Source organism: Octopus bimaculoides, chromosome 7, assembly GCF_046866305.1.
Source record: "Octopus bimaculoides isolate indiv1 chromosome 7, ASM4686630v1, whole genome shotgun sequence".
In the NCBI taxonomy this organism is placed as follows: domain Eukaryota; kingdom Metazoa; phylum Mollusca; class Cephalopoda; order Octopoda; family Octopodidae; genus Octopus; species Octopus bimaculoides.
Genome location: NC_142934.1, coordinates 23,700,970 through 23,725,552, shown reverse-complemented (window position 1 = coordinate 23,725,552; position 24,583 = coordinate 23,700,970). Strand labels below are relative to the sequence as shown.

General features: G+C 38.8%; 1 protein-coding gene across 3 annotated transcripts in view; it reads right to left on the bottom strand.

Moving 5' to 3' along the window:
- Positions 1-23,074, bottom strand: part of LOC106878871 (uncharacterized) — a 36,364-nt gene extending 13,290 nt beyond the window's left edge. For 2 of the 3 annotated variants that reach the window (XR_016242565.1, XM_089354997.1), the window contains exons 1-6: positions 22,874-23,074; positions 21,240-21,390; positions 18,139-18,256; positions 12,125-12,581; positions 6,660-6,811; positions 3,018-3,129 (exon numbers count right to left, since the gene is read on the bottom strand). Coding sequence is in view for 2 of the 3 variants with exons in the window: in XM_089354997.1 (XP_089211123.1) it covers positions 3,018-3,129; positions 6,660-6,811; positions 12,125-12,581; positions 18,139-18,256; positions 21,240-21,370 (970 nt within the window). In the remaining variant the exon portion in view is untranslated. The remainder of the gene's footprint in view (positions 1-3,017; positions 3,130-6,659; positions 6,812-12,124; positions 12,582-18,138; positions 18,257-21,239; positions 21,391-22,873) is intronic. The other variant, XM_014928212.3, reaches the window with a different exon arrangement.
- Between the last annotated feature and the right edge of the window lie 1,509 nt (positions 23,075-24,583).

Here is a 24,583-nt window from a genome sequence, read left to right as displayed (position 1 = left end):
GTTGCAAAAAAGCCGCAGTAATTATGCATCAACCCAATATAAATATATATATACTTTATTTAAAAGCAGCAGAAATATAACAAAAGCTGTTACTCAGAGTTTCACCATTCTGAGTAAGAGTTTTTTGTTATATTTCTGCTGCTTTTAAATAAAGCATATTACTCTACCTCTTGTATTTGAGTACTCTTTCTTCCACCTTGTTTCACATTTATGTGCTTACTCCGGCATGTATGTATATATATATATATATATATATATATATATATATATATATCATCATTATCGTTTAACGTCCGCTTTCCATGCTAGCATGGGTTGGACGATTTGACTGAGGACTGGTGAAACCAGATGGTTACACCAGGCTCCAATCTAATTTGGCAGAGTTTCTACAGCTGGATGCCCTTCCTAACGCCAACCACTCAGAGATGCGTGGAGGCACAATGGCCCAGTGGTTTGGGCAGCTGACTCACGGCCGTAGGATTGTGGTTTTGATTCCCAGACTGGGCGTTGTGAGTGTTTATTGAGCGAAAACACCTAAAGTTCCATGAGGCTCTGGCAGGGGGTGGTGGTGAACCCTGCTGTACTCTTTCACCACAACTTTCTCTCCCTCTTTCCTCCTGTTTCTGTTGTATCTGTATTTCAAAGGGCCAGTCTTGTCACACTCTGTGTCATGCTGAATCTCCCCTGAGAACTATGTTAATGGTACATGTGCCTGTGGAGTGCTCAGCCACTTGCATGTTAATTTCACGAGCTGGCTGTTCTGTTGACCAGATTAAATGAAACCCTCCTTGTCATAACCAACGGAGTGCCACATATATATATTGCATATATTATATATTGTCATATATACATACATATATATATATATATTCTACCTCCAGTATTTGAGTACTATTTTTTCCATCTTGTTTCACATTTATGTACTTACTCTGGTGTATATATGTATATATATATATATATATATATATATATATATATATATATATATATATCTGTAAAAATATGACACTTATTCAGTAGCCATGATAAAACTCCGAGTTTCCAATGCCCAGGCGGTGTTCCGCTCCAACCATCTCTTCAGTTATCCAGCCATCTTCCTAGTGAAACAGCTGCAGGAGAAGTATTTGGCCTTATAGCAGAATTAGAGAAGAAATTCCAGGTATGGAAAAAAAACCTGGAATCAAAAGGCCTTAAAGTTAACATAGTGAAAACCAAAGCTGTTAGGAAGAAAGAAGTTAAGAATATCTTTCAATTTCTTTCAATTTACATGCCATGTTATAACTTCAGATTTTACACAATTTGTACAATTGAAGCAAATGCAACATATTTCATCAGAAATATGGTAAATTGAAAATTAGATTGTTTGTTTCCATGGTAGAGTCAGTTTTGTTATATGGTGCTGAAACTTGGTCCGTTACCAAAAGGTGTGAAAATCAAATAGATGGCTGCTACACAAGAAAGTTACATAGAGAGCTCATTTAACCAACAAGCAGCTTTATCAAGATCTGCCCAAAGTGACTGAGAATATTCAGCAGAGAAGAATGAGAATTGCTGGTCATTGCATCAGGCACCCAGAAGAACCAGTGTGTCAACTGGTCTTATGGCAGTCAGCTGAAGGAAGAGACAACAGAAAAAGAAAATGTCTAACCTATGTGGACAAATTGCTTCAGGACAGTGGAATCACAAATGTTGAAATTTAACAACATGCATGAGGAACCATGATGGATGGCATGCTTGCATGAAATCATTGAAGCATCCGAGAAGACAGCCAAACTAAAATAAAACTGCTTCAATTAATTTTGAAAATAAAGATGAATTTAGTGAAATAACTGTTATTATTATTAATCTAGTATTTGGAATGTAAATTAATATAATTTTTTGATGGAAAAGGGTTTTAACCCTTTAACATTCAGATTACTCTGTCAAATGTAATACTAATTTATTCACATTGGTTTGAATTAATCATGTGTTATCTCAGCTTTGAGATTTTGATGAGGCTGGATCTGAGAGGCTGGATCTGGTCAGTTTGAATATAAAACAAGTAGAATATTTTGTTTGGCCTGATATGGCCGGTTGAACTGCTAAAGGGTTACTTTAGTTTATTTTACAACAAAAAGATGGTATTACAGAACCAGGACAGTCTCAGGTAGGTTGGTATCAAATGGATTTAGAACAAAACAAAAAAAAATTATTGGTTCTTCATGGCTTTTACCAAAAGAAAGACAGAAGTCCTATAGGACAGAAAGTTTATTTATTTCTGGAAATATTACCAGAAGTTTGTCAGAGACCCAGGTAAACAATAGCTAAGTTAAATTAAATATATTTTTATACAGAAAAAATTTTAAAAATTGTAATTAAGAATAATTATGCAATAAGGAAAAGGCAGTATTACTTAATCACTAATAATACTCAATGAGCTAATTCTATCTTTTTTTCATCAAGTAATTATTATTTTTAATTAAATTTTTTATTGTTAAGGCTTACTATATTAACAAATGTAGTAACTTAACTATTGTTTTTCATGCAGATGGTGTCTCTCAGTGATTGACTTCTTTGATTTAATTTTTAATTTTAATTATTTTTTTTTTGATACACCGGGAAACAGAAGCAATGTTGCAAAATGAAGTGTTCAGTTCAAGTAAGCAATGAAATATCAGTAAGGGGTTTGAAATCAAGACCTATGTATTGGTAGTCAAATTCCATTACCACTTGACCAGGCTTGCAACTCTCATTTCCACACAAACAACAATGCAGGGCAGAGGGATGAATAGCAAATGTTCATAGCACAGTGAGTAAGAAAGCTCCCCTCCTATAGTCCCATTGATGTGGCTACCGGCCAACAAGGATTAATTAAACTGTGTAGCATGTTGATTCTGCTGCTGTTGCTGCTGCTGATGGTGTTAGTAAAACGTTGGTAACAATGGTTATAAAGATGATGATGATGATGATAATTATAATGACGATGGTGTTGTTGATGACCATGGTGATTTCTGAGATGTCTGATGCAAAATACTCACTTGACTGTCGAGCCTGTTTCTGCCGTTTCCGCTTTCTCAAGAGACGAGATCTGCGGTCCCGTTGGACTTGTTCTGCCTCTTCTGAAGAACTGGAACTTTCTGAGAGCCTCTCCTGAAAATAATAAAAATACATATTTAATTCACTGAATTCTACAAGTGTTTGAAACAGTTGGAGGTGATTTATTATAGGCTGGTGTCTTCAACATTAGTCATGGCTTGATTAGTAATTTGCAAGTGAAACTGGTAGATGAAAACTGAAAGAAGCTTGTTGTGTGTGTGTGTATGTGTATATAAATTCTAAAACTTAAACAGAAACACAACAAAGGAACAAATGGAAGATTGACACACAAGACATTGACGTTACTCTTTCCCTGTCAGTTATCATCCCCAAAACCTTACAATCTCACGCCTTTAAAGATAATATTGTTAATTTTTGGTAGTGTCAACAGCAAGAAGTTGCTGGGAATAACTGGGAATATAAATATGTGTGTGTGGATATATATATATATATAAAGAAATAATCAATATCAAAGTTATTTTTTTTAATCAAAGTTTAATAAATTTCATCAAATAAAATAAATGAATCAGATCAGATGTAAAAACAGATTAAGTTTTTATTTCATATTTCATATTCCCATACAATTGTTTCGGACAAAAGACCAAGATTTCCATAAATAGAACATCATAAAGGTCGAATTTGTCCTCTTCAGTAGGTGATATTTAAATAAAATAAAAAAAATAAAGAAAAAGATGTTTAAAATATACATAGAATTTTTTCAGGTACTTGTATATTCATTCTTCCACTCACCATTATTTGAAATGAGACAGAAAATATTGAAGGACTTGGCTGGTTACAAATCTAATATTTAAATTTTTTACTTATATTAAAGCAAATATACAAATATATCTCACATTTTAAAGTTATCTCTCAAGATTTTTTGTAGAGATGCGAGTCAGAATTGAAAGTTATGATGTTTTGAATATGAACACATCTATGTAAACAATGTGATCGAAGATAGAAAAATAGATTGGTGCTGAAGAAGGAACAAAACCTTCTGAACTATTCACAGACACCTATTACCTATTTTTTTGGCACCTGTACCAGTGGAGCACTAAGAGCACCGTCCAAGCGTGATTGTTGCCAGAGCAGCTGTCTGGTTTCAGTGCCGGTGGCATGTAAACAGCACCATTTGAGCGTGATCGTTACCAACGTCGCCTTCCTGGCACTTGTGTCAGTGGCACGTGGAAAGACATTTGAGCGAGATTGTTGCCAGTGCCCCTGGACTGGCTCCTGTGCAGGTGGCACATAAAATACACCATTTTGAGCGTGGCTGTTGCCAGTACCGCCTGACTGGCCTTCATGCCGGTGACACATAAAAACACCCACTACACTCTCTGAGTGGTTGGCGTTAGGAAGGGCATCCAGCTGTAGAAACTCTGCCAAATCAGATTGGAGCCTGGTGTAGCCACCTGGTTCACCAGTCCTCAGTCAAATCGTCCAACCCATGCTAGCATGGAAAGTGGACGTTAAACGATGATGATGATGATATAAATATATAGATATATAATACATATATATATATATATATATATATATATACACACACATATATATAAATATATGACAGTAGTCTTGTAGTTTGAAAGACAGTTCTACAGTTTCTTGTTGAATAACCTGCACAAATGATTTGTTTGTAGTGATCAAATGTTTGTGTGGTACATTAGCTTATTCCCTCCATCAGATCAACATTGCCTGAACAGGTGCAAGGTGTACCACATGTCAGGTGTCAAAGTGATTGCAGAGCAATGCAAGATGAAGTGTTTTGCTCAAGAACACAATGCACCACTTGGTCCAGGAATTGAGACCATGATCTCATGGTTATGAGTGCAACTTCCTAACCACTAGGACACTAGATATATACATGTACACATAAATATGCATATGTGCATGTGCATGTGTATGCCTGACAAAGTGTATATTTGCCCTCATCTTGACACATACATGTGATTGTATGCAAAACATCACCATTTATACATGTCCAGCCTGGTTGTTGTTTGATAGACTGGAATAATTATTACCTTATATGGAAACAAGTGTTGGCTAGGGTTAGAAAGAGCATCCAGCTGCAGAAAATTATGCCTTAATGAAGTCTCGTTTGACTCATGCAAACATGAAAAGGAAATGTTTAACGATGATGATTGAAGACAATAATGGTTTTAAATATTAAACTTTCTGTAGAGATGGAACAACATTTTGAATTTCCAGTGGCATGTGAAAAGACATTCGAGCAAGATTGTTCGTCGCCTTCCTGGCACTTGTGCCATTGGCACGTGAAAAGACATTCGAGAAAGATCGTTGCCAGAGCCGATGGGCTGGCCCCTATGCAGATGACACGTAAAATACACCATTTTGAGCGTGGCCGTTGATCGTTACCAACGTTGCCTCCCTGGCACTTGTGCCAGTGGCACGTGAAAAGACATTCGAGCAAGATCGTTGCCAGAGCCGATGGGCTGGCCCCTATGCAGATGACAAGTAAAATACACCATTACGAGTGTGGCTGTCGCCAGTTCCGCCTGACTGGCCCTCGTGCTGGTGGCACATAAAACACCCACTACACTCTCGGAGTGGTTGGTGTTAGGAAGGGCATCCAGCTGTAGAAAGTCTGCCAAATCAGATTGGAGCCTGGTGTAGCCATCTGGTTCACCAGTCCTCAGCCAAATCGTCCAACCCATGCTAGCATGGAAAGTGGACGTTAAACGATGATGATGATGATGATGGATGTTCCTTCTGTTGCTAACCCTCCCCTGTTTTTGTTTTTCCTTAAACCACACACAAATTTTTAACAGGTGAGACCACTTGTGTGACAATGATGTTTGTTTACAATCATGCAGTGAGAGAAAATCCCCACCCACAAACATACATTACACACACACACACCCATGCACAGGAATGCACACTATCATGATTATCATTTAGTGTCTGTCTTCCACACTGGTGTGGGTTGGACAGTTTGACAGGATCAAACAAACTGGATGACCATAGTGAACTCCAATGTCTGTTTTAGAAAGGCTTACAATCACGTGCACATGTCTAGATGAGGGCATATATACACTTTGTCAGACATACACATGCACACATTCGTATTTATATGAGGGTGTGCGTGTATACTTGTATATATCCATATGCATATATATGTGAGGGCACATGGCTCTGTAGTGAGGGTGCTGCACTCACAATAGCGAGATTGTGGTTTCAATTCCACTCAGTCAAGTGGGAGTTCTCTTTATCCGGTGGATGGAAACTGAAAAAAGCCTACTGTATATATGTGCGTGCGTGTGTGCGTGAGTCTAACTTTGTCCTGACATTGCATAACAGTTGTAAACGAGTATCACTGTCATTCATTGACAATATTCTGTGAAAATATGTTTGATTATGGAGAAATATCACTTTGCTCAGAAGATGGTGCGGTTTGAGACAGGATGATCAATTGGCTGTACAATGTATGCCTCAATAAACTGCGTCTAACCCATGCAAGCATGGAAAAGTGAATGTTCAAATTTTGATTATGATAACAGGGGAGAGCCCTTTGGTTGGATGTTCTATATTGGCTTTATATGAGAAAGAAATGGAGACAGGCTCACCTGGGATGGGCTTCTTTTGCTAACAGTCTTCTTAGCCATGTCGATCAAGTTCCTGTCATAGTCCGAAGTATCTGATAGTTCTTCAGTAAGGGAGTTTTGCTGATTTGGCACACAGTGGTCAGTCTCTTTGGTTGATGTAGCAATACTGGCATCTAACATAATAAAGTACATGTTATTTTATGTGTGTGTGTGCGTGTGAGAGAGGGAGAGAGAGAGAGAGTGTATGCATGTGCATGAATATATACATATGTATATATGCATATATATACATAACATATATGTATGTGCATTTATATATATATATATATATATATATATATATATATATATATATATATATATATATATATAGACACACACATACACATATATAGGTATGCATGTGTGTGTGTATGTATATATATATATATATATATGGGAGAATTTACGAAAAAAACAACAACAGACGAGGACAGGTGTTGTAAACAACAAAAGGATGTATTAGTTTAACGCTCAGGAATAGAGAAAGTCTTTAACTTTTCGAGCTACGCTCTTCAACAGAAAGAGTACGGAGAAAACAAGGAGAAAAACACGGAGAAAAAAAATTGAATGTTTTGGTCAGCGATCTATCATATATATACACATACACATATATAAGATGTATGTATCTACATACATATGTATGTACATATGTATATAATACTATTATTGTTCTTTCTTACAAAATATATAGAACTGCTAAAAAAGAAGTGCTTGGGAGGAACCCGGGACAAAAGCTACAATTAAGATATAAACTCAAATTAGGCAATCATACTCCTACATTTATGAATTCGACTTAAAATGCGTATACATATATTAATACATATCGACACATATGAATGTTTAAAAAAAATATATATAAAATATATATATATATAAATATATATATATATATATAAAATATATATATATATATATATATATATATATAAAATATATATATATATATATATATATATATATATATATATAAAATATATATATATATATATATATATATATATAAAATATATATATATATATATATATATATATATATAAAATATATATATATATATATATATATATATAAAATATATATATATATATATATATATATAAAATATATATATATATATATATATATATATATATATATATATATATATATATATATATAGGCGTAGGAGTGGCTGTGTGGTAAGTAGCTTGCTTACCAACCACATGGTTCTGGGTTCAGTCCCACTGCGTGGCATCTTGGGCAAGTGTCTTCTACTATAGCCTCGGGCCGACCAAAGCCTTGTGAGTGGATTTGGTAGACGGAAACTGAAAGAAGCCCGTCGTATATATGTATATATGTATTTCTAGAGTTCACGTCCTGGCAGAAAAATTAATCTTACAAACCATGTGGACAACATCCCCTTCATTAGAAAAGGTATCCTCATAAAATCACATTCTTGATACTTGATTTTTTATTACCCACAAGGGGCCAAGAAAAAGGGGACAAGAAACAAAAAAAAAAACAAAACAAAAACAAAAACGTATCACAGTAAGATGAGTTGGAAATGAAAAATGAAATGAAGCTTTTCAGCCCCACCTCTGAGTGGCTTCATTTATACCTTACTTCGATCTGCGTTCCTGCAAAAATGTTAATGTGTTTCGTTAGAAGGTCCATATAGTCTATGTAGCTCACTTATGTCCATTTTTATCTTCTAGTGTGCTCTTCTTTGTGTCGGAGGGGAGTGGGGAGGTTTGGTGTTTGTAGGGGGAGGATGGGGTAAAGAGAGTGTGGGCGGGTGTTGGGTGGGGGTCTATATCCATATAATATGCCCTTTTTCTCTTCTTCCTCTTTCTTTCCCCAGTCATTTCCCATTCATTGTTCGTTTCATTACTTTCCTTTTCTTGTGTGGCTGCTGGTGGCACGACCTCCTCCTTGCTCACGGGTCTTTCTCAGGGTCCTTCCTGGAGCTTTTTGGGCAGCGAAGGGTAGTCCGCTCTAATGTGGCCTTTTAGGTTACACTTAAAACATCGCAGGGTCCTGCCCTCCACCTTGACCCTTATTATTACATCTTCTATCGTGACAGTTTCGGTCAAATTTTCTATATTTTCTGGTGACCCCTGGATAATAATATCCAGGGTCTGTCCTTTCTAATTTTTGTATGCTGTTTTTGTGGCCTGGAGAACCGTTATTTTTTCTTCGTTTCCGTGTACTGTAGTGGCTACTATCCAGGCTACATCAATTTCTGGTGGTATACCTACCCTCACCCTGGAAGCATGCCTCCCAAGGTATGTGGGTAGAAGTACCACGTCTTCAGTTTTTAACGGGGTTGCTAAGTGTAGCATGGAAATAGCCACCTCTCAGAAACACACCTCCACTGTCCCATATTTCATTCCTCTGGCAAGATACGCGATTTCATGCCAGACTGGTTTTAACGCCTTTTCTATCTGCGTCATTGTCATTATTTCTATCTTCCCTGCTTTTGTAGAATAGGTTCTATAAATTATTGTTCTCTCCTTTGTGTCAATTATCATCTCTTGAGAAGGGGACTCCTTTGCATCATATCCCTTTCTACTCAGCATATTCTTATAATTCTTTAGCACCGATAAATCAACCTTATTATTGTGGCTCCTTGCAACATCTGCAAAGTTCCTCTTCTTCAGCCGTTCATCCATTTTATCAATCGACTTCAACAGCTCCTCCTCAGAAGATGTTAGCTCCGAGGAGGTGAAGTCTTCATATTGCATCATACTTGGGCTAACACCCCCTCTTCGAAGGGGGAAGCATCAACAGCCTGCCGTAAGGCAGCAAAACAAGTCAAACAAAGTGTTCAAAAGACACACAAAACAAGCAATAGCACAGCAAAAATATCACTCGCCAAAGAAAAAAAAAAAAAAAAGGATGGCGTCATACCATAAAATCACATTCTTGATACTTTTGATTCTTACAGAATGATGGATATACTCTTTTACTTGTTTCAGTCATTTGACTGTAGCCATGCTGGAGCACCGCCTTTAGTCGAGCAAATTGACCCCAGGACTTATTCTTCGTAAGCCTAGTACTTATTCTATCGGTCTCTTTTGCCAAACCACTAAGTTACGGGGACATAAACACACCAGCATCGGTTGTCAAGCGATGTTGGGAGGACAAACACAGACACACAAACATATATCTGGACTGGCTCTTGTGCGGGTGGCACATAAGATGTACCATCCTGAGCGTGACCGTTGCCAGTACCGCCTGACTGGCCTTGTAGGGTTTTCGAGCGAGATCGTTGCCAGTGCCCCTGGACTGGCTCTTGTGCGGGTGGCACATAAAAGACACCATTTCGAGCGTGGCCGTTTTCGTGCGGGTGACACGTAAAAGCACCCACTACACTCTCTGAGTGGTTGGCGTTAGGAAGGGCATCCAGCTGTAGAAACTCTGCCAAATTAGATTGGAGCCTGGTGTAGCCATCCGGTTGCACCAGTCCTCAGTCAAATCGTCCAACCCATGCTAGCATGGAAAGCGGACGTTAAACGATGATGATGATGATGATGATACATACACATACATACGATGGGCTTCTTTCAGTTTCCGTCTACCAAATCCACTCACAAGGCTTTGGTAGGCCCGAGGCTATAGTAGAAGACACTTGCCCAAGGTGCCACACAGTGGGACTGAACTCAGAACCATGTGTTTGGTAAGCAAGCTACTTACCACACAACCATTCCTGGGCAAATAAAAAAAAATTTTTTTCTTTTCTTATGTATGCAAATGAGTGGAGAGCATGGAATGGTAGGACAAGTACATTAACCTATTGAAACTTAATTCTGAATAAACACAGCACAATGAAATTTTCACTGTACTAAGAACTAAAAGGTTTCAAGTTGCAGGCACTCTTAACGTCCACATTTCCATGCCTGCATGGGTCGGATGGAATTCACTGAGGCAGATGCTCCTCCCATCACCAAAAAATGACAGCAATAAGCAAACAGTAGAGTGTTGTCAAAGTGCTATAAAGAATCCAGTCTGAATATTTAGTGGAATCCTCAATATTATATTTAAATTCTTCTTTAACATGAAGAAAAACATGACCATTAACTACTTAGGTGTTTCAAACTCTTAACAGGTTGCTCTCGGTTACTACTGGTAACATGTCACCCAGTACAACCTGTTATATGCTTGGTCATTGGTGACTAAACTGGTAGCCCTATCTAGCTTGCTTGGTGAGGAGGGTGACTTACTGGACATCCTGTGGGATGAAAAACAGAAACTGTGAAAAGACAGAACTCAAGAAGACTCAACAGCTATCCAATAATGTGTTAACCCCTTTGTTACCATATTTCTGTCAACATATGCCGCTTTTGTTTCAATTTATTTTGAAGATAATGAAGAATTTAGTAAAATAATTTCTCATTATTAAGCTGGGGGGGGGGGGGGTCTGAAAACAAATTAGCATAAGATTTTGATAGAAGATTATAATTGAGACCACTTTCAAAGAGTAAGTTTATGTTATAGAACCTGAGGCGGTCTCAGGCGGGTTGGTATCAAAAGGGTTATGGTACATAGCCTGGTATTTAGGGTGTGGCACTCACAACCATGAGATCATGGCTTCAATTCCCAGACCAGCTGTGTTTTGTCATCTTGAGCAAAACACTTCATTTCATGTTGTTCTAGTTCACTCGGCTATAAATGGGTAGTCTTATGACAAATTGGTATACAAGGGTAAGATGGTGACTCAGGCAAATCACCTGAATGGAGGTCTTGTGAGCCATGTTTTCTATTCAGAGATTGAAAGAACGAATTGTACAGCCCGTACTGTGAATCCTGACTGGTTGGGACTGGTTGATCAATTACGTTGACGATGATGTTAACAGAAGATAGAACGACTAAGAAATGCATGAAACACAATTACTATTCTGTAAAATAATGGCCTTCTTCATTCCATTTGATTTTGTCCTGGTTGTGGTGAGGATATAGAATTCAGTAAAGGCCTTACAGCATGCAGATGGATACATAATGATGTCCCAAAGGATTTCCTAGCAATAAATTGACATTACTCACACATGTTTTAAGAAAAGGTATTTTTTGTGCAGTTCATGGAGCTCAAGAATTAGTGGGTGTACAACATGGAAAGCTCTAAAATAATGGCTCACTAAAATACCAACACACTTTTGATTTTAGACCAGGGAAACATCTATTCTTTAAAAGTCATGGGGCCCCAAAAATGGAAAATGACTGGTATTTCTTGTTGCAAGGATGGGGGAGGGGGGGAGAGAAAAAAAAGAACCTATTGCAAAATAGGAAACTATCAAAAATATGATTATATTCTGCTTATACAAAATGTCTCACGGTGAATAATGTTCCTTACTTAGAGAGAAGCATCTAGCCATAGAATATTACTGCCTGAAGATTTCTTGTCCAACCCCTATCAGCAAAAAAAGAAGTGAACATAAAGAAAGAATGACAAGTAAGATAAATATCTTACCTTCAATCTCTGATTCTGAGGTGCTGAACTTCCTTTGGGCTTTGACATTTCGCTGGATTTTATGCTTTCGTTGCTTCTGTTTTGATGACAGTTCTTCATCATCATTCAGCTCATCTTCAGAGTCATCTGCTTCAGTTTTGTTACTTTCAGCAATCTCTTCTTCTTCTTCTTCTTCTTGTTCCTGTTGCAATGAATTCTTTTTACTCTGAAGATCCGTCAATCCACTGAGAGCTTTATTTGCAGCTTTTTTAGGAGATGATCTCCGTAGACCATACTTCTTTTGCTCTGGGCTGTCCAAAATGTTATCGGAACTCTCTTTGCATGGAGATGGAACTAGATCAGGGTAGGTGTTGGAGAGAATGTCAATCCAACCTTTCTCTACGTTATATTTCTTTAAGTTTGGGATGACTGTTTTAAGAAAATGGTACTTCATCGACTGTGATGTATGACTAGTGACCTGCAATAAAAAAATTAGAAGAAAACTCATTAATAAGTAAATATGATGAGGTGGTTAATGCATGATGGTAGTCACTCTAGACTGAGAAAGATAGTTCTGCAATTTCTTGCTGAACAACCTGCACAAATGATTTGTTTATAGAGATCAAATGTTTGTGTGGTACATTAGCTCATTCCCGCCATCAGACTGACATTGCCTGAACAGGTGCATGGTGTACCACACACCAGGTGTCAAAGTGACTGTAGAGCAATGTGAGATTAAAGCGTTTTACTGAAGAACATAATGCACCACCTGGTCCAGGAATTGAAACCAAAATCTTGTAATTGTGAGTGTAACACTGTAATCACTAGGGCCATGAGCCCTTACACACATGCATATATATAGATGCATTCTTGTATATATGTATATATATATATATATATATATATATATATATATATATATATATCCTCTCTCTCTCTCTCTCTCGTAGTTTTTCCTTAAGGTCTTCAGGTTCTGGCTATATATAAATGAGAAATCCATTCTAAATTATCTCAATCTCTTCTCCGCTGACATACTACGATGAAGTCTCCAAGATGCAGATAAGATAAGATTAGGATTGGCACTCTCAACGTCGGCACGCTGAAAGGTAGATCTGGTGAAATTGTTGAGATGCTTGAACGGAGACGCGTAGATATGTGCTGCATCCAGGAAGTAAGATGGAGAGGAGGTTCTGCGAGGTTCCTCACAGGCAAAGAACACAGGTACAAGATTTTCTGGGCAGGGAACACTGACGGGGTCGGGGGCGTAGGAATACTTCTAGCGGAGAAATGGGTGGATAAGGTAATCGAGGTCGTTAGAGTAAGTGACAGAGTACTTAAGATCAGACTAGTGCTTCATCATAGATTAGCTACTGTCATCTCAGCCTATGCACCTCAACCGGGGCTACCAGATGGTCTGAAAGACCAATTCTATGACACCCTCTTGCAAACTACCTCGTCGACGAGTGACAGGGACCTTCTCTTTGTGGCTGGAGACTTCAACGGTCATGTCGGACGTCGTGCTGGAGGCTTCCATGGCATACATGGAGGCTATGGCTTCGGTTCCCGCAACGAGGAGGGAACCAGACTGCTGGAGTTCTGTGATGCAACCGTAGGATTTTCGAGCGAGATCGTTGCCAGTGCCCCTGGACTGGCTTGTGCGGGTGGCACATAAAAGACACCATTTCGAGCGTGGCCGTTTTCGTGCGGGTGACACGTAAAAGCACCCACTACACTCTCTGAGTGGTTGGCGTTAGGAAGGGCATCCAGCTGTAGAAACTCTGCCAAATTAGATTGGAGCCTGGTGTAGCCATCCGGTTGCACCAGTCCTCAGTCAAATCGTCCAACCCATGCTAGCTTGGAAAGCGGACGTTAAACGATGATGATGATGATGATGATGATACATACTCAAAGTCCAAATAGTTACACACACACACACATGTTTATATGCAAATAAGTATATACCTGGTCATAGAGGGAACAAGGGTTTTGCATCCATAAAGTGCTTAGCCTAGTGAACGACTCGTCAGACTCTAATGGCGAATGCTATATAGCTCTTCAAACTTCAGAGGTAGAATTAAAAAAAAGCCTTTGTCATCAGAGTCTGATGAATTATCCACAAGGCTAAGCACTTTATGAATGCGAAACCATTGGTCACTCTATTACTAGACATATGCTTAAGTGGATATAAATACATTACTGCTCTATACTTTAGAGTGTGCTTCTTTTTAGGATATATGATACATCATCATCATCATCATCGTTTAACGTCCGCTTTCCATGCTAGCATGGGTTGGACGATTCGACTGAGGACTGGTGAAACCGGATGGCTACACCAGGCTCCAATCTAATTTGGCAGAGTTTCTACAGCTGGATGCCCTTCCTAACGCCAACCACAGAGAGTGTAGTGGGTGCTTTTACGTGTCACTCGCACGAGGGCCAGTCAGGCGGTACTGGCAACGGCCACGCTCAAAATGGTGTCTTTTATGTGCCACCTGCACAAGAGCCAGTCCAGGGGCACTGGCAACGATCTCGCTCGAAAATCCTATGAAGGCCAGTCAGGCGGTACTGGCAACGGCCACGCTCAAAATGGTGCATCTTATGTGCCACCCGCGCAAGAGCCAGTCCAGGGGCACTGGCAACAATCTCACTTGGCTTGCCGGGTCTTCTCACGCACAGCACATTTCCAAAGGTCTTGGTCAGTAGTCATCGCCTCGGTGAGGCCCAATGTACGAAGGTCTTGCTTCACCACTTCAGCCCAGGTCTTCCTGGGCCTACCTCTTCCACGGGTTCCCTCAACTGTTAGGGTGTGGCACTTTTTCACGCAGCTATCCTCATCCATTCTCACCATATGTCCATACCAGCGCAATCGTCTCTCTTGCACGCCAAAACTGATGCTTCTTATGTTCAGCTTTTCTCTCAAGATACTTACACTCTGACGGGTATGCACACTGACATTACACATCCAACGGAGCATACTGGCTTCATTCCTTGCGAGCTTACGCATGTCCTCAGCACTCACAGCCCATGTTTCACTGCCATGTAGCATGGCTGTTCGTACACATGCGTCATACAGTCTGCCTTTTACTCTGAGTGAGAGTCCCTTTGTCGCCAGCAGAGGTAAGAGCTCTCTAAACTTAGCCAAGGCTATTCTTATTCTAGCAGTTACACTTTCAGCGCACTAACTTGGTCACCCAGATAGCGGAAGCTATCAACTACCTCTAGTTTTTCTCCCTGGAATGAGATAGAAGTTGTTTCCTGTTTGTTTACAGTGTTTATTGCACCTGAACATCTGCCACATACAAAAACTAACTTCCTAGTTAACCTGCCTTTGATATTGCTGCACCTCTTATGTGTCCATAGCTTGCACCGGGTACATCTTATAGAGTTACTACCTACTCCTTTTCTACATACTGAGCAGGGCCATCTACCTGAAGGGGTTTGTGTTTTATCTACCTTCCTACTTATTAAGATTTTAGTTTTAGCTAGGTTGACTCTAAGGCCCTTCGATTCTAGTCCTTGCTTCCACACCTGAAACTTCTCCTCTAGTTCTGATAGTGACTCCGCAATTAGTGCAAGGTCATCAGCATAGAGGAGCTCCCAGGGGCAACCTGTCTTGAATTCCTCTGCGATCGCCTGGAGCACTATGATAAATAGGAGGGGGCTGAGGACGGAACCTTGATGGACCCCTACCTCTACCCGGAATTCATTACTGTACTCATTTCCAACCCTCACCTTACTGGCAGCATCTCTGTACATGGCTCGCACAGCTCTCACTAACCATTCTTCTATCCCAAGTTTCCTCATTGACCACCAGATAAGGGATCGGGGGACCCTGTCAAAGGCTTTCTCCATGTCAACGAAAGCCAGGTACAGAGGTTTATCCTTGGCTAGGTATTTCTCCTGCAGCTGTCTCACTAGAAATATGGCATCAGTGGTGCTTTTACCTGGCACGAACACAAACTGCATCTCATCTAAATTGATTCGCTCCCTAATTAGTTGGGCTATGACCCTCTCCGTAACTTTCATAACCTGATCTAACAGCTTGATGCCTCTGTAATTATTAGTATCTAAAGCGTCACCTTTACCTTTGTAGCAGTTGACTATGGTGCTGCTACACCAGTCATTGGGTATGACTCCTTCGTGTATCACCTGGTTCGTAATACACGATACACTGACCATATATATATATATATATATATATATATATATATATATATATATAGCAATAAAAAAATGGAGGGGAATATGCAGTATTCATCAACTTGCAGACATTGTATTATGTCAATTTACCTGTTTATTTTTTAACTAAGAGGACAATAAAAACAATATACAAACACATGTGACATATTATGTCATATCAGTAATTAAAAAGGACATCTAGTGACAGATATTATCCCTTAGTCGGTTGGATTCACAACCCCTAACTTTCTTGGATTATATATATATATATATATATATATATATATATGGATAGATAGAAACTTGTATACACACACACACACTCATATAAATAGGTATATGTGCAGATCATATTTGTTGTAGAGCTGCTACATGACAACTCATATTATATGGGAGAGGGTAGGAGAAATTGGGGTGAAGTGGGTAACCTATGTTTAAACACATGCAAGGTACAAAAATAGGTAGAATTGAGAAATTCCTTTTATTCTGAGACCCAAAGGTGTGTGTGAGGTTAAGACACTGAACAATTAAACTAAATGGTATTACATTGAGAATTTTGTTTTTTACCCTTTTAGTGGTACTATGATGCACTAGTAAGGTGTGGGCACATTGGCAGCAGCAAGACATAGCCTTTTGTTCATTGTTGATTCTTTAGATTAAGTCAACTGCTTTTTAAAAGTAGTGTTCTTTTATTAATGCCAATGCCAGGTGTATCCTGGTTTTACAGTAGGTGCACTGTGTCCAGATACTTCATAAGAGGCACCTAAAGACTGGATGGGCATCATCATCATTGTTTAATGTCCACTTTCCATGCTGGCATGGGTTGGATGGTTTGACTGAAAATTGGTAAACTGCACTAGGTTCTAATCTGACTTGGCAAGGTTTTTAAGGCTGGATGCCCTTCCTAATGCTAGTCACTCTGAGAGTGTATTTTATGCATTTTATGTCCCATAGACCTGACACCAGCATTAGCCATGACTACTGTCTCACTTGGCTTGATAGGTGAACACAAGCATGGTATATTGCCAAGGATCTTTGTCACCTGCCACAGACTCCATGAAGCCCAACACTCAAATGATGCTTTTTCTGTGCCAGTCAGATGGCACTGGCAATGGCCACAACTACGATTTCACTTGGTTCAACTCATAAGCATAGCATATCAATAATCAATAACTACTAACAGTTAACTGAATTGAGCCAATGAAGATTTAGTGCTTTGATCATGTGTGGGACACACAACAACATTGGTATATGGGATGTGAACTGTCAACTAGTCATCTAGGATTTATCAACTTAATAGGCTTTCCACTCTCTCTACTCTCTTAATATAAAGTCACTCTATCATAATTTCATTGATTACCCTAATCAGGAGTCCACATTACCTATCGGGTAGGCAATAAGAGAGGTTTGAGAATTTAATCTGGTTTTTATCTTGTTGTAAATCAGTATCCCATAAATATCATCAACTCTAACTTTTCTCAAGCAAGATAATATTTTTCCATGGCCAGATATTGTTTCTGCAGAATATTAGAAATGTATGGCACTGCTTGTATGACAGCAACACTCATTTACAGCAATCACATAATGTCAAGACAAGGAGACAAAAATATATACACATATATACATACAATAGGCTTCTTTTAGTTTCCATCTACTAAATCCACTCACAAGGCTTTGGTTGGCCTGAACACTACAGTAAATGACATTTGTCTAAGGTGCCATGCAGTAGAACTGAAATCAAAACCATATGGTTGAGAAGTGACAGTAAAATCCTGAATCAAATAAATTTCTGTCTTTTCTCATGCTGGCATGGTTAAAAAATGCCGCCAAACAAATGTGAGGAGAAAAGGGCTTACCTCTAATAATTCCATTCTTCTCCAGAGGGCAATGCCTTTAATCTCATCATATCTGTTTTCTGTCATGATATATTTCAGCATTTTGATGTCTTCAGCATGGGAGAATTTCTGCCGTTTCCTGAAGAACAGAACCAAAGGTAATGAAAAGTCTAGAAATTTTAGATTTGCGACAATATGGAAGTACAGTTAGTCAAAGAAATATAAAAGATGTCTTTCTGAATAAAAACCACACACATACCATCATTTTAATGTACACTTTGAATGAAAATAGTTGCATCAAGAAGTACTGAGCTCTAATTGTAGAGGGAATGAGTGGAAGGAGTAGGCCCAGGAAGACACGGGATGAAGTGGTGAGAAAGTATCTTCAGATGTTGGGCCTCACAGAAGGGATGACAGGGGACCAAGACTTCTTGCAGTTTGGTGTACTTGAGAAGACAAGTCAAGCTAAGTAAATATGCAGTTGTTCTTGCATACAGGTATGTCCCCTGCATTCCTCCCTTTTCAGCTGAGTGTTCCAAATCTTGCAAGCTTGTGGATGTCAATGCTATGTAAAAAGCACTTGTGCTGGTTCCACATAAAAGCATTGGTGCTGGTGCTGTGTAAAAGCACCCAGTTACACTCTGTAAAGTGGCTGGCATTAGGAAACAATGCCAAAACAAACATGGAGCCCGGGCAACTCTCTAGCTGGCCAGCTCCTGTCAAACTATGCTAGCATGGAAATCATCATCATCATCATCGTTTAACGTCCGCCTTCCATGCTAGCATGGGTTGGATGATTTGACTGGGGACTGGTGAAACCGGATGGCAACACCAGGCTCCAATCTGATTTGGCAGAGTTTCTACAGCTGGATGCCCTTCCTAACGCCAACCACTCAGAGTGTAGTGGGTGCTTTTACGTGTCACCCGCATGAAGGCCAGTCAGGTGGTACTGGCAACGGCCACGCTCAAAATGGTGTATTTAATGTGCCACCCACACAAGAGAGTCCAGGGGCACTGACAACGATCTCGGACGTTAAATGATGATGATAATGATTGGCAATGTTTGTAGGGGCTGGATGGAATTCATTGAGGTAGTTGATGTTCACAACAAATTAAAATGGAATTTTGATGAAAGGTTTTAATTTAGATCACTTTAAAACATGAAGTTGATATCAAAGAACCAGAAGCACTTTTATGTGTGCTGGTATCTATAATGAAGAATTTAGTAAAATAACTTTGTTGTTAGTAAGGTGGTGTTTGGAACATAAAATGAAATGATGGGAGGTTTTAATTAGATGACTTTAAAACAGGAACTAGGGGAGTGGGACCTCAGGTGGGTTGGTATCAAAAAGGTTAATTGACTAATTCCCCAGTTCCAAATTTCCTGCCTATGTTAGAACCAATCATTTGTACTCCCTATTTGCCAACACAAGCTTTCTCTAGTTTCTTTGAATTCTATTGCATACTTACTCTCTTTATAAGTTCATCATCATCGTTTAACATCCTCCTTCCATGCTGGCATGGATTGGACAGTTTGACAGGAGCTGGCCATGCAGAAGACAGAACCATACTTCTGTGTCTGTTCTGGCATGGTTTTTATGGCTAGATGTCCTTCCTAGCAACAACCACTTCACAGAATGGGCTGAGTGCTTTTTACGTGGCACTTGCACAGGTGAGGTCAGTTTGGGTATGGTTTTTACAGCTCAATGTCCTTCCAAATGCCAGTCATTTTACAGTGTGAACTGGATGCTTTTTAAGTGGCACCAGCACCCTGGTAGGGGTCACCAAGTAACTTGCAAGACCATAAAATGCGATTATTAAATTATTATATTTTAAGAAATTTTATACATTGATAATATATTATTTACTGAGTATTGTAATTAACGATGAAGGAATGATTAGAAACAAACCAACCAACGTTGCATGACATATCTACAATAAAAAACATCAGGGAGAATTACTTTGTTGTAACCCATCTCACATTCCACTACAAAATTAGAAAAAACATTTGACCCATCATCATGATCATTTCAATGTTTACTTTTTCATCCCTGCAAGGGTCAGATGAGATTCATTGTGGGAAAATTCCCAAGGCACTTTATTTAGGCGCAGGAGTGGCTGTGTGGTAAGTAGCTTGCTTACCAACCACATGGTTCCGGGTACATTCCCACTGCGTGGCACCTTGGGCAAGTGTCTTCTACTATAGCCTCAGGCCGACCAAAGCCTTGTGAGTGGATTTGGTAGACGGAAACTGAAAGAAGCCTGTTGTATATATGTATATATATGTGTGTATATGTTTGTGTGTCAGTGTTTGTCCCCCCAACATCGCTTGACAAGCGATGGTGGTGTGTTTATGTCCCCGTAACCTAACGGTTCGGCAAAAGTGACTGATAGAATAAGTACTAGGCTTACAAAGAATAAGTCCTGGGGTTGATTTGCTTGACTAAAGGCGGTGCTCCAGCATGGCCACAGTCAAATGACTGAAACAAGTAAAAGAGTAAGGTCAAATGATCTGTGAAATGAGGGATGGCAACAGGTAATATTTCCCTTAGTCCTTCAAACATGAATGATACGATGACTGGATATGTTTCCATGGAAAGCGAGTACAAGAGAGAACACAGATAAAGAATCAGGAAGTGGGTAAAAGTAAAAACTCCCTTCAGTCATGAATGACTATGGGAATGCAGCTAGAAAGTTAGCCTTCAAGGCACAAGTCCAAGCAAGGTTGTTTATGGAAGACCAGCAGTCGCCCATGCATACCAGCCTCCCCTCTTCACATCACCAATGTTATCCAAGGGAAAGGCAAACGTCAATGCAGCTTGGCATCAGTGATGCAGCAACTCATTTCTACAGCTGAGTGCACTGGAGCAACGTGAAATGAAGTGTCTTGATCAAGAACACAACACACAAGCTGGTCCAACTCACTACCACATGATTGTGAGCCTGACACTCTAACCACTGAGCCATATGCCTTCACAGGAAGTGGGTAGGTAAGTTCATTAGAGTGCAAGAGGAGAGAAGCAGATGGCTTGAGATGGGTGCAGAGGTGAATGTAGGGAATAAGGGCAAAGGGGTGATTGTAGTAGATATTTGATTGTCACATTATTATTTGGCCAACTTACTTTCTCTTTTGATCACTTTTCTTCGTTGTTGGATCAGAAACGTCCAAATCTGGACAGGAAATGTCTGAAATATCAAGGAGTTCTTCTTCTCTCTTCTTATTTAAACGAGAAGCTTTTTTGGTTCTTTGCATTTTGGAAGATTTTCGATTAACTGAAAATGAAAAATGAAAAAAAAAAAAAAAAAAATAGAGAGAATTAAAAAATAAAATAAAACTTCATAATTTGTGAAGGTTTTAGTAATGTCACATTAACCCATAGCATTTATACAGGCCATATCCAGCCCAAATATTCTATTAGTTTTATGTTCAAACTGGCCAGATCTGGCCTCTTATACCTACACTTCAAAGTCACTCTAAAAAATAAACAATCACATCAAAATCTCAAAGCTACAAGATAATGCAATATAACTAATTCAAAACAATGTAAATAAATAAGCATTACATTGGACAGAATAATCTGAATGCTAAACGATTAAGCTATATTTTTACTGTGTGTGTGTGTGTGTGTGTGTATATATATATATATATATATATATATATATATATATATATATATATATATATATATATATATATATATATATATATATATATATATATATATATATATATATATATATATATATATATATATATATATATATATATATATATATATATATATATATATATAATAGGCGCGGGAGTGGCTGTGTGGTAAGTACTTTGCTTACCAACCACATGGTTCTGGGTTCAGTCCCATTGCGTGGCACCTTGGGCAAGTGTCTTCTACTATAGCCTCGGGCCGACCAAAGCCTTGTGAGTGGATTTGGTAGACGGAAACTGAAAGAAGCCCGTCGTATATATGTATATATATATACATATATATATATATATGTATGTGTGTGTATATGTTTGTGTCTGTGTTTGTCCCCCCCCCCCCAACATCGCTTGACAACCGATGCTGGTGTGTTCACGTCCCCGTAACTTAGCGATTCGGCAAAAGAAACCGATAGAATAAGTACTAGGCTTCCAAAGAATAAATCCTGGGGTCGATTTGTTCGACTAAAGGCGGTGCTCCAGCATGGCCGCAGTCAAATGACTGAAACAAGTAAAAGAGTAAAAAAGAGTAAAAGAGATATATATAGTGTGAGCGAGAGAGAGAGAGGGAAGAAAATAAAAAAAAAGAAGGCACTGTGATCCATTAGAACAACACTGCTAACTTTGACTTTGTTATCAATTGTCTAGAGACAGGGACCCCCCCCCCCCCCCAGCTGTTGCCTACGGAATTAAGGGACATCATGTGTTGTTTACTGAATAAGGGGTTAGCAGCTGTTGTCTTCCGAGTTAAACATGATGGGAAAATCTGACAGAAAGCCACCATTCCAAGAAACAAGAACCCAAAGATGAGCAGTTTTGGTACAAGATTTCCATATTGGTGCAGGTATCTAAGTGAAATTACCAGCAAAAACAGAAAAAAATGTAAATACAAGATGAAAATTCTGTTAAGGAAATAAACAAAAAGAGAACAATATATTCGTAACTAGAAAAAACAAACAGTCGTCGCACGGTTACTTACAATCATTATTAATACAATAACGAAAGTTTTATTTAAAGCATAAAAGTCACAGAAGATGTAAAAATGAAGTAACTTACAATTTATTTCCGTCTGGTCTCAGAAGGGGACAAATAAAGGAAAATAAAGGTTAAACAATAATCACATTTGAAAATATTTAAATGAATAAAGAGAGAGTTAACAAGGGAGATAACTTTAAATAATAATGTTTGGAGAACGAGGATATCTTTTGTTATGGTTTTGTAAAATACCCTCGCCTCAAAAAAAAAAAAAATGGGGTGAAACTAAGTAATCGCCCTTCAATAAGTGAAACTTTTATTAAAAAAAAGAAGTAAAACACGATCTTGATAAGGATTTGGCATGATAAAATTAATATACTTTTATCGTTGTAAAAGTGATGTAAGCTCTACTATCGCCTTAGGTCTTTATACTTTGTAACTCCAAAGTATTTTAATCTTTCCACTTACAATAATAAATGTTTTCTAAATTCATTGCTTTCTTTACGTTTTCTCTTCGCCCTCTAGCGTCTTTCTATCTCTCTTTACTCTTTTACTCTTTTACTTGTTTCAGGCTTTTGACTGTGGCCATGCTGGAGCACCGCCTTTAGTCGAGCAAATCGACCCCAGGACTTATTCTTTGGAAGCCTAGTACTTATTCTATCAGGCTGTATTGCCGAACCGCTAAGTTACGGGGGACATAAACACACCAGCATCGGTTGTCAAGCAATGGTGGGGAGACAAACACAGACACACAAACACACATACATATATATATACATATATACGACGGCCTTCTTTCAGTTTCCGTCTACCAAATCCACTCACAAGGCTTTGGTCTGCCCGAGGCTATATAGTAGAAGACACTTGCCCAAGATGCCACGCAGTGGGACTGAACCCGGGACCTGTCAAAAGGATCTGTCGTCCTTTCTTACATTTTATCATCTTCTCTTTAACTGATAACACGGCCGTCTACACTTATGCTCTTTTCACTTGTTTTCCCTATCTTTTTATTACTGTCTTTTTCACCTCCTCATCCGTTGTTATTCTTCATTGTTATAACAGATTATCACCAATCCAACTAGAGTTGTTTCCCTTAAGCCATTGATAACTATTCGAAACGAATATTGGTTTCAAATTTTGGTACAAGACCAGCAAACTAAAGAGAGGTCGATTACATCAGGGGTTTTCAAACTTTTTGACTTGCGGACCCCTTTATATTTCAGGTTTTACCTTAGGGACTCCCTTATAAACGCTTATGAAATTTATACATAAATATTTGCTTAAAATAACATATATTTTTACATTTATTTATTTAACAGTATTTAACAAAATAGGTTTATTGTCAATTAAAAGATTTCGATTAAAAAACATATATAAAATCAAATTGCCCATAAAATGTATTTGTTGTCCACGGACCCCCTGTCTTGTCCTTGCGGACCCCCTGTGGTTCGCGGACCACAGTTTGAAAACCCCTGCATTACATCGACCCCAATGCTCATTTTGCCCCGTGTGCTAACGATCCTGTTCGCTTGCCGCCTTATTAAAAAAAAGACAAAGAAACCCCAAAAACCTCAAGTAATATTGAAGAAATACTTTTTGCCGTTTCGCCTCATATTGCCCTTCTTTGAGCAGACCAATGATCAAACCATTCCGACTGTGACCATTTCCTATGCTTTAGAAGTATAGACGACTGTGCGACCTTTTTTTCCCTGAATAGTAGGTAGTGGTTTGCGGGAGATTCGGTTTCTAATATCTCCTAGGCTGTGCAATAACTCAGAGGCTCGCTTTTGG